We start from the raw sequence: 11,934 nt of genomic DNA, 5'->3' as shown, positions 1-11,934 counted from the left end.
GTGGCTAATTCAGGCGTGTTGCCCAAACACAATGCAGTGTTTCTACGGCGTCTCGACAGCTTTTCGGCTACCAGCTCTTTCTCTAAGCAGTTGGTGAGAGATCCTCGGTGCTCAGAGATTTTTCCCTACCCGTAGCTAAACGGCACCCTTAGGGATCTCATGTGGTGGCAAAACTAACAGCGGCGGCACCTGCAGCAGAGACTTCAATGCTTTTGCTGCCTTGAGCAGGCAAATGGATAAAAAAGCGCGATCGGCTACCGCGAACTGGTCCTTCCAGGCACCAACGGCACATGCGTAGATCAGAACAAGCTTTGTTTTTTGGAAAGAAAACATTCACTGACAAGTGTATGACTCGACACGTGCTCTTTTCACAACGTAACAACGTGGGGTGATGGTGCTGAGACATTCCTCGGGAACTGACCCCGTCTTCGCGTTTGACCACCTTCGATGTAATTTTTAAACATTATCCTCGCTTGTATGTAGCAAACTTCTTTCCGTTTGCCATCCTAAATTTCCAAACACTAGCCTAAAGCGTGCTGTATGTAATATATAAATCTGGGAGAAGCGCACAATATAAAAAAATATAATAAAACAGTAGAAGCGTACAAATCTTTTATTTTGAATTTTCTTACAACCATAATGTTCTCTAAGTAGCCTTTCCATCTAATCACCAAAGTTGTCTAGATGGCACAGAAGTAGATCAAAGTGTCCCCGAGAGAAAACAATGTAAGGCGTGCTCGAAAAAAAAAAAAAAAAAAAAGAATTTTTTTTAACGAAAGTTGCTTTTTACGGCATAGTCAGTTGTGAATCGCGATAAGAGGGTTCTACGTAGAAATAATAGATCTAGTACCTTGTAAACACCAATTGCATTTCATTCAGGAAGTTGGAGGGGGCACCAGCAATAACCTGACGTCACCGTTTCTTGCTCCGCGCGTTCGAGCAAGAGTTCACCCTGCGTCTCAACCAGTTTGTTCACAAAGATGGCGGCCACGGTGACGTCAATGCAAGCTATGTATTTCATAGCATCTGACAATAAGCGGCAGAGAACTGTGAAGAGAGGTCACTACCCATTGTTTGGGTTACTGCGGGAGCGGTGTGGGAATACGGAGAAGTTGGAGGGAATGGCTTACACCGCAACGTACGGTACGGGGAGGACAAAGCGACAAAACCCCTCCATCGCATTTGCTACGGCTGTGCTGGCGGAAAACATAGGAGCGTTCACGCTTTTTTGAGGCATTCCCGGGCAAGTTTCAAACAGCACTACTTTTAGAACGCGGAATGACCTTTTCGCACGCTTTCATGACCTGGTGAAATTTACACGCCTAGAGTGCACTCTAACTTACCTCCTTTTTGTGGTGTGTAAGTGCTGCCATCTATGGACACAAAAAGTTCAAATCTGAGTTGCTTTGGAGCTGGTGAGCCCTCTTAATGAGCTTTTACTGTAATAAACGTTCGCAGAGAGAGAGCACCAATCTGTTGCAGGCGACCTTTCGCATGAGAACGTTGCTGGCAGGTAGCAAGCAACACAGTCAAGTGAATGGTATGTAACGAACTGCCACGCTATGACTGTCTGTTGTGTAAGCGGTGGCCCTCAACTCTCACTGAGCCGCAAAAGGTCTTCTGCATCTTCGGTTGCAGAGGCCGGTCAATGAGTGATTATGACTTTGGCATGATGCTTATATACAGGTAAGCATCTGGAATGCAGGGAGACATGACGGCAGCCACTGAACTGACTGACTGACTGACTGACTGATGGCATGAATTATCACCCACAATTGTATCGTGGTAAGCATTTGCAGGATTTGGAAAGGGAAGCTGGGTAGGCAGGCGTTGTCTTGTGTCATTTTGTGCAAGGTAACTTGTGGTGGACAAAAATGAAGAGGAAAGAAAAGGGCGGGGGGTGGGGGTTAGAGGGAGTGCACATATCTGATTTGCCGTGCCCTGGCTACAACCTCGCATCTTGCAACAGGGTGTAGTTTAGATTAATGTAAAAGGAAAAAAAAAAAAAAAAACCGATTCCAGAACAAAAGGTTGGTTCTTCTGGGACGTCTCCACAGCAGATAAGATAGAACGAATGAGCGTTCAGAACTTGCACATGGGTGGATGCTAAGCAGGAAGGCTTTACATGCTCATTGCTTCGTTTAAGCGGGTGACATTCCTTTGTAAAACAATCATAAGACAGCATAGACATTTAGTCCATCCTGCATAAGGACAATCCTTTTCTTTAAAACACTTTCCTTTAGAACACTGGCATATTTTTATGTTGGTATAATTTGCCCAAATTTGCTTTTTTGTTCCCAAAACCTTCGTTGTTCCAAAAGTGATCACACCCTACTTCGTTAAATTGAGAGTAAGAAGAGAGTTTCAATGAAAGCCAGAAAGAGAAAGGGAAAAAGTCTGTTACATTTCGAACTTCATTATATTAAGATTCTTCTTATGAGGTTCAACTCTATTTGAGCTATTGTGGCTCTCTCTAATGTTATTATAACACTTCCTACGTCATCTTTGGCACTTTAAGAATACAATCTAATACACACTGGACGTTTTAATGTCATTCGAACAGAATGACATTCGCACCTAATGAGATTATGCGGCTGCTACACAGCGATATTTAATGTCATTAGAACCGAATGACTTAGGCGATCGAATGAGTTCGAGAAACACATTCGCCATCGCACTAGCACCGAATGTATACTCTCAACCCCATAGACTACTTGAAATGTGGCACTCAGCATTCTCAATTTGAGAAGAAATAATGCAAACACGCTATTAATTTTGAGTTTTTTTAAGGCATCTGTGATCTTAACAAGAGCAGTTGTGTTATGGTTGTGTGGAAGGCTATCGCAAAAAACTTTGTACTCTCAACCTCAATGGTACAGAGACCACTCGCAGGCTTCCGGCCGACGGCGCGGTCGGCCATAATGTAAACAAACACACGCCGACGCGCACGTGTGCTTGCAGCGATGGCATCAGCTCCGCGTGCGCACTGTACCCAGACGGAGACGCTTGCTTTGACAGCAACTAAACGCTTTAGTTGCTGCAGCTTAGCGTCGTTGTTCAGTGGCACCGCCATGTCCGCCACGTTGCTTGTGTTCATTCAATGCCTCCTTGACTAGATGCCCGCCGCGTGGTCCGGTAACCCGGTTCCGTACCCTCTCCCTCTTTTTTTCTCCGCGATCAGGCCACGAGCGCCCCCTATAGCGTACGCACGCAACGGATGCAACGGGTTTTTCTTCCTGCGGCACTTAAAACGCCTGTCCTGTGTTAAAAGAGAATAGCAACACCTTACTTACTTACTTACTTCTACTTACGTACTAACAAAGGTCACGTGCTGCTGCCTCCGAGATTGCCATCACGTCTGTTACAGCCTCGAAGGTGTAAGCGTATTTCCGCTGCCGCCGGAAGTCGGTCAGGCTACGAGCGCTGCCTCACGGATTTTGTGGTGAACTAAGGGAACCGCCGCCGCAATGGGAAAGCGAGCGACGCGGCGGGCATCTAGTCAAGGAGGCATTGGTTCATTCTATCAGCTGCGGCTAAAAGCTAAGGCTCGTGTTGGCTTGTAGTGGCCAGAAATATTCCAATTACAAAATTTCTATGCGTGTTTGTTTTAGCAAAGCGACTCCCTACATGTCTTTTAAAATAAATAACTTACGTTTTCTACCACGCTACATTTACCTTTTCTGGCTTTTTTTTCTAAATTATCGACATTGGTATCACGAACGAATGACATTACTTTTTCCTGTGTAGCACCACCTCATATCGAATGACATTCGTTGCGCCGAATGACCTTCGAACCAAATGACATTAACACCTACAGTGTGGCAGGGGTATAACCCATTTTAATTAAAAATAATGGCAGATCCCACGCATTGTGACTGAGGGAAAGGGTTTCATGATGTACGCGACAGCAATGTCACATTATTCGTGTCACAACGTGTTAACCTTGTTCGGCATACACTCATGTCCTCCTATTCCAACTGTGGTATGTGACAAGTTAAGATGATAACTACAAGAGCGTCCAGACGAAGGCTGCTACATACACATACACGTACATACATACATACATACATACATACATACATACATAGACAGATGGCTAGATAGAAACAGCAACAGTGCCTTTGGTCTGCAAATAAATGCTTCACATTTTAATAAAAATTTAAATAGGCCTTAGCAAACGCTGTAAAAAATTGGGACGTCAGTCATGGCAAGCTGGGGTGGGGACGTAATAAACGGAATTGCTACCTATCTCATTATTGAGATTTTTTCAGGCTTGCCAAGTCTCTTCTCTCAGTAAAAGTGGCTTTTTGTGCTATTGTAAAATGGCAATTTACTAACACTTAGTATACATACTCAAACAATTTCCTTCTTTAATGCGACAGATAAGCTGTAAGCACAGCTGCTTTGCTATAATAAGGTCATACATACCTTGAGCTACAATGACCTCATCAGCACCTTGGGTTATGACCACCATTCTTTCAAACTCTTTGTTCTCCTTGGGAAACTTGCTTATCAGTTTGGCAATCTCAGTAATATCCTTGGTCTGGAAAAGAAAATGCAAATAATGCAACTGCAACTTTCCCTGTTTCACACGTAAAAATGAAACCAGCATGTTTGACGATGCAAGCTCACCTTCATATTGTGAACATCAGCAAACTCTCTTGCCTCCTAGTGAGTAATAAACAAAAAGCTTTCAGCATACACTCATGAAGCATTTCTCTTTACAAACACTGTTTTCAACAGATGGCCTTTTATAAAAGCTAAGCTATGACAAACCACTACTCAAGCTTGACGTGCAACTTTATGAAGCATATATATTTTTTTAATTAAAAGGGCCCTGACACCACAGGTTCAAGGTTGAATTATGCATTGCATGTCAACCCGTACACGTCCCACAAAAAGCTGGCAAAGTTTGAATGAATTCAGGGCAGTAGAACATTTGTATTTGAATTAAAAAATATATATGTATATCAAGGTTCAACTGTAGAGCAGTGTGGCAACTATGAAGCATGAAGAAAACCATGAAGCATGAAGCTCCAGAAACAGCTCCCTCAAGTAACGGAAGCAAATCTTGCAGGACATGCTTTAGTTCAGTGCAAAAGCAGGAACTGATTGCAAGAGTTAGAAATGTCATGACCGCCGTTTAGCATTTTTTCTTTCTTTTTATGTGTGCCTCAGCAGTTTGCTACAACATTTTACCTCGTGAGTAAGGAAATTGTGAACACACTTAAGTAGCAACACCCTCATTGAGCCATTAGATGCTAGACCAAGCGCAGAAATACAGTGAATGTAGTATTGCATTGCTCCAAAGCAGACAACACAAAGGTGGCTTCTTTCTTGACATCACAATGCATGCCAGAATAGTATTTGTTGTTTGAAGGAGGAGGAGGGTTCTCAAACTGAAATTTCGAGTTAAAATGTGAACTTATAGCCTGTTTTTTTTTTGTGTGACTAACCATACTAGACCCTCAGCGATCGACTGACCCAAGCCACTTCAGCACAGCTTCTGGACCAGCTAAAACCTTACTTTGAAGCAGCAAATTATTCTTTTGGAGCAGTTATCAGTCAAATTCTCAAACACAAATATTTAGTTCTCTAAGCTCAGGCAGTAGTACTATGTTTGACAAAATCAACTTACTGCTCTTCGCTTTCCTGTGAACAGCTTTAAGCTTAAGTTGCATGACCTCAGGCCACTTAACGTACTGAACACTTCCCTGCGATGATACACTTCATACTTTTAATTCAGTGAACCTTTCCCTAATGCTTGAGTTACAGTTGTGGAAGTGCAAGTTATGTAAATTTTGCATGCATTATTTTTACTATTGAAAATAACTTTTCTGATGATGTTTGTGCTTTCAGTACAAGCTAGGTGTTCAAGCTGTGTGATGAAGTACCTGCTGAGCACAAACTGAAATGCCTAAGTACAATACATAATAATAATATCTGGGGTTTAACGTCCCAAAACCACACTATGATTATGAGAGACGCCGTAGTGGAGGGCTCCGGAAATTTCGACCACCTGGGGTTCTTTAACGTGCACCTAAATCTAAGTACACGGGCCTCAAACATTTTCGCCTCCATCGAAAATGCAGACGCCGCGGCCGGGATTCGAGCCGGCGACCTTCGGGTCAGCAGTCAAGCGCCATACTCACTAGACCACTGTGGCGGGGCCAAGTACAATACACACTTCATTCAAAGTTGTACTCCGAAAATTTGGTTAGCATTGCACTTTAAGCAGACACATTATAGTATGAAGGCAGTGTTGATCATGGAATGGCAGTTGAGCATTGTGGAATGAACACACAGAAACCAGAAATACATTACACACACAGTGTTGCTTTTTATGAATAACACCCCTGGCAAAGCATTATGGCAGTGATGAGATTTTGTATATGCTAGATGCCCTCCAAAAGAAATATTACTCAGATTGGTAATTCTAGAAATCAAAATCCTACCGTCTCATTTCCAAAGATAATGTCAACATATGGGAAAGCAGCCATCATGTTTTCCTTGAATAGACGGCATAGGAATGGTGCACTGAGGTTCATGCAAAATACTTTCTTCTTGCTGGAAGCATGTTTAGCCACAGTCAATATACTGTCTATGCTGACATTCAAAAAGAAGCCCTGCAAGTGAAAACGAGACCAATTAGACCTTGAGTTCAGAGGTGCAACCAAAACAAACTTGTACGGTGAAAACACTAGCTACTTGCCGATATGTAATAATGAGTGGCTTCTTCCATCAGTGCCTTATTTTCAGGCTTCAAGAGATGATCGACCGAATAAAGCTGTGCTGCAGCCAAATTGGCGCACAAGGAGCTGTAGGAGAATTAAAAAAAAATATGTACGACAAATTATTCCAACAACTCATATTTACTGTTTCATGAGGTTCGAGAAAAAAGAAAGGTGAAAATTAAAGTTCAACTATAATAAACTTATGAGTGAGAATTAGCCCATATTTGAACCCAAGGAGCTATAAAAATACTATCTATGCTTGTTTTGAATAAATGAAGCCTGGAAACTTCCTGCTACCTACGACCACAAGCCATCTACTTTTATACCTTGCAGTAGCATTCACAGTGTCTGCAGATGCCAAGCCAAACTCCTCTTGGCCTCGGCCAACAAGCCTAACAAATATCAAAATTTGCACGGCTATTCCCTTATAATAACCTGAACGTAATCACCTAAAGATGTCTAGCCAAGGGGCGGCACGCCAAACAAGCCTCGAGTATCAAGTGATAGCAGCACATGGGAGGTTTTGTCTCTTGCACATTGTTTTATCACAAGAGCCATGTCTACATTTTCAGTGTTTTATGACAAGCAAAATGCGCTCATACATGCTGACTGCACAAATGATTACCTATGTCTTTAAGCTTTGCACAGTATCATACACTGTAAAAACAGTGGCAATAATCGTCATCTGGCTCGCTTGTGTGTCTTTTCTCGAAAACTTGGCGCTCGCTAATTTACCATAAACAATGCTATGCAATGTGGACAGCGCACATGCTGTGTATGACCTGGAAGTATTGGGTGTGCAGTATTAAAGCAAGGAAACACACACACACAAGCCAGTTGACAACTGCTATTGTTGTGTGACAGAAAGACGTCTGAAAGAGTGCAGACATTTTTGAAGCATGGGAAAGCTAGCTCTAAAATGATGAAACATGTGAATTATCAAGTTCAGCTAGGCCTTGAGCCAAGTATGCATTTAAGTCACTTGGCATGCTTAGCATTTCAACCACTACAAGCTCCAATTATAGTGGTTGAAATCATAAGAAATTAAATCTTGCAGCTTAATTTCTACAATGCAATTTAATATTTGCTGGAACACAGGCATTCAAATGGGACTCATTAAAACATGTTGGGCTAGTTGGGTTATTCTTATGTTCATTTTTTGTTCAAACAAGACTTGCTCACGAGAACGCACCATTTCAAAACTTCCAAGTGGCACCCTCAGATAAACCGAGCCTTCACACGTGGTATCGTCTCACAACACACACACCGCATTTTGAACACTGCATTCCACACACCACACAGGTTCCGACTTGTCTGGACCCCTGGGCACGCCTCTCTCCCCGGTCATGACTGCGCACATGCAGCTACCCGAGCGCTAACTAACCGGGAACCGGAGGAAGAGCTGTCCAACCCAGATGAGCGGGACGCGAACACGGAACTTCTAGGATATCGAGACACTCTGGATTACTATAGGCGAGAACGCCTACGGTACCCTCCACCACACCATACGCTGACCCGAGAAGATGCGACCGCGATGCAGCAACTGCAGGCCAACACTTTCCCCAACCTACACTTCCTCCACATCCTCCATCCAACTTCCTACCCTGACAAATGCCCTGGCTGCGGTGCGGTACCGACGTTATTTCACGTAACGCTGGAATGTCAGCGTCCACCAGCCAGGCGCTCTCCCATCTCCTCTCCTATTCCAACCCTGCAAGACTGGGAGGCCATGCTGCGTGACGGAAGCCCGAGCGGCCAGCGGGCGTTGGTCCGTCGGGCACGAGACGCGGCAGCGGCTGTTGGAGCTCTGGACTGAGGGCCCCACCCGACAGTTCTCAATACTTCTAATAAAAGTTTTCTCTCTCTCTCTCTCAGATAAACATATAAAAATTCAAGGATGCATTCTAGTTTTCCCAGGTGCATAAGCTCATTGTAGTGCTGGGATTTTCCTGTTCACCAAGAATTATTTCATGCAAACTGCACTGCAGGATGTTGGCAAAACAGAAAAAAAAAAGGTCAATATACCTACCGGCTTTTTCCATGATCAGTCAGCAAAACAGCACAAGTGCCTGTAGGCTCTTTGTCGGAGTACTGATACCTTACATTGACACCAGCTTCTCTGGCTTTTTGCTCAAGAATGCCACCAAACTTGTCCCTACCAATGCAGCCCATGAATGTGGCGACTTCGGGAATCTGTACAACCCACTTTAAAAAAAATAAAAATAAAATGCACAGAACAATGAAGTTAAATATTCTTTGTAAGAGCAATTGCACTATTTAAACGCAACATCTGTACACACTACAAAGTGGTGTTAGATGAAGTACTACAAGGGAGCACTGCAGTCGCTTATGGAAAATGGACGTCTGCACATTGCTGCCCACTTTACTGTGTGCAGTGTATACTGTGCCTTATTTGGAATTATGCTGCTCTTGGCTCATGGCATGAAGTAACTTTTTTTTTTTCATATCATATAGTGCCAAAAAAAAAAATGAGGCTGCAAAAGAAAATTTATTTGGCTCGCTGAAATGGCCCACTCTCTTTCACAATGGAGCAATAGACCCGAAGCACATAAACTGCTGTTAGCACAGATGCTTCCAACATGGCAGACCGGATGTAATTGGGGTCATCAACTGGGGGAAACGAAGCCCAGCAAAAGAGTGAACTCGCAGATAAGTACCCGTAAGATAGTGCAAAAAAATAAAAAGAAAAGAGGACAATCACTATCCTAAGAGGCACAAAATACACACCTGAAAGACACGCAGAGTATTTTGTGTGGCTCCTCCAGCCGTGTAGCTACAGTCAAATTTCTCCACAAGTTCTGTGTACCTGCAACACATTTAAGCTCATTTATTGGGCCAGTTTAATTTAGCAAAACCTGAGCTAATTTTCTTAAATATAGAAGAATCTGGAGTGGCTGAAAAATGCTTACAGTGAAGCATGGCTCTCATCAGCAAGAATAGCATTGTTATTCTTCAGTGAATATCTGCAGGGACACAAAGCACATGAAAATGGTTAACATCAGAAACCACTATGCAGGAACAAGGCAATGTTTTGGCGCTAATGACAATCAAAAAACAAAATTCTTGCGTTACGATTTTTTTTTCAGAACTATTTCAGAACCGATGCATACGTTACTTTTAAAGAAAAGTGCAAAGAAAAAGAAGGAAAGATGCTCCTTGTCCTGTAGTCATGCTGCAAACGTTTCAGTTTCACTTTTTTTGTGGTATGAAAATATTGGTATCACATTTAACCTTGCATCATTGCATTAGGTATTTTAGATTCAGTTGCCAGAAGTCAATCCCTTCTATCAAGAAAAATTAACAGTCCCTTTAGCTAATGCTAAGGAGAACACAGGTGAAAGCATATGCTCTCACAAGGTACTCATTAAATTCCTTTGATATTCACAGTTGATTGCAGTGTTACCTCTTATTACTTGCTCTTTTGGTCGCCTAGACATCACCACTGGATCTACATGCCGATACTACGTCTTGGAGCTGTTAATTAACATTTGATTCGCCTTTAATTAGCATTAATTCACATGGGCGTCGCCTTGAATGCACCTTTGATTCCCTAGTTAAAATTTGATTCACCTCATGCACCAAGTATCACTTCAGATCACCAGGCAGACCCTTACTACATTACCCCCTTCCCCCTCCCATGAAGATTTCCGCAGTTAAACCGGTGCTGCACTAGACTGGCCCACCTTTTGGCATCATTCGTGTTTTTATCCTCATGAGCCACACAAGGCTTTCACCTTAAAATAATATTACCTACCGCTTATTTGTAACAGTGCATGCTACAGTCCTTTTATGTACGGCGACACTTTTTTTTTTTATACGTTCGCTCGTACACTTGGTACAAGTGCCACGTACCATAGGTGTATGACAATAACACATCAGCTATTTGTCACTGACAAATCCCCACGGTAATACGTTTGCTGCCTGCTGCGAACTTTTAGAAAAAGAAAAAAGAAGATGCATGTCTCACGACGATAATACAAACCCACTTCTGCAAAAATTCGGGGTCCACAGATGCAGATATGTCAAGAAGTGGATTTCCCATGCCGAAGAGCATTCCTTTCCTATCGAGAGAACATGAGTTCGCGTTACGGTAGCCCACAAAGACAATTCACAGCAATATGGTAAAATTCTCATTGAATAATGCATCATTATCAATAGCGCCACTTGATTACACTTCTTTTAGCCTCGTGAGATTTAACCGAGACATCATTCCACTGATACCTCCACGACGCATTCGGTGTATCAAGGACGTAGATAAGACCAAGGCACTTCTTCAAAGCGTCGTCGCGCTAAAGTTACGCCTCCCAACACCACCAAAAGCTGAACCTACGTCAGTGAAGCGTTTCATAATCGGCACTTAAACGAGAAAAATCTGCGCGCTCTCATAAACCGCCATACAGCAGCACAAACTTGGCGCGTAAAGATGAGCAACACACGTGAGCTGAAATCGCATGAATCATAATTTGAAACGGAATAATTACCTCAGTTTGGAACTCATTGTGAGCACTGAAAGGTTTGCACCGGAATTTGAAGAACGAAAGCTAACTTCGGAATAACGGCGAATACAAAACACTGGCGAGTAACACCTACTACTACCTGCAGCTGGCCAACTGCAAATGTGTTCCTAGTGGGCCTATTAGTAGCGCTCGGAGCGTCTCCGGCGGCACTGAATGAAATCACTGGATGCTTTGATGAAGCTGTAACCACTGTAACTGACACGACTGTTCTTATGTTTTATTATCGGATTTTAGTATTCTTGCAAGACTACATCATTCCTTTTGCTTTAGCGGTTATTTTTTCTTGTTTCATTAATTCGTGTTGCCCCAGCTGCACTTCGCGGCGCGGATTTTGAATCAGTGCAGCATTTATTTCGGACGGATGGACGGAAAAACTTTATTAAGGAAAAAAAAAAAAACACCTGTAAGGTTGCCGGCCCGGGCTCAGGCCACCTGGGCATTATGTGCGGTGAGGCATAGCCTTTGGTAAAATGTACGTCCGATACGTTCTGCCAAGCTTGTCGCATACGCAAAGCTACCGGTGTTGTAACGTGTGAGCGAACTGCTGATGTGCGCAGAGAGGCTGTCGAAGGTTTTGTTTTATTATGACGCAGTGGTTGCTGAATATTATGTTTTCTTGCATTGGAGCGTTAGAGACTATAAATAATGTACTCATGTTACAT

At 43.0% G+C, this 11,934-nt stretch overlaps 1 protein-coding gene across 1 annotated transcript; it reads right to left on the bottom strand.

Annotated features, from left to right (window-relative positions):
- Positions 1-4,428: 4,428 nt before the first annotated feature.
- On the bottom strand, positions 4,429-11,431 carry LOC119378356 (uncharacterized; the record flags this gene model as incomplete). Its single annotated transcript, XM_037647521.2, is given in 9 exon segments — positions 4,429-4,543; positions 4,633-4,668; positions 6,456-6,626; positions 6,713-6,818; positions 8,764-8,939; positions 9,483-9,561; positions 9,665-9,718; positions 10,742-10,816; positions 11,237-11,431. Coding segments are annotated over 9 exon segments (829 nt in total), but the record flags the coding sequence as incomplete, so codon positions are not given.
- Positions 11,432-11,934: the final 503 nt, after the last annotated feature.

The sequence above is a fragment of the Rhipicephalus sanguineus genome, unplaced genomic scaffold, assembly GCF_013339695.2.
Source record: "Rhipicephalus sanguineus isolate Rsan-2018 unplaced genomic scaffold, BIME_Rsan_1.4 Seq8, whole genome shotgun sequence".
Lineage (NCBI taxonomy): Eukaryota > Metazoa > Arthropoda > Arachnida > Ixodida > Ixodidae > Rhipicephalus > Rhipicephalus sanguineus.
The sequence above is the reverse complement of the archived record's forward strand: the minus strand, read 5'-3'. Positions and strand labels throughout refer to the sequence as shown.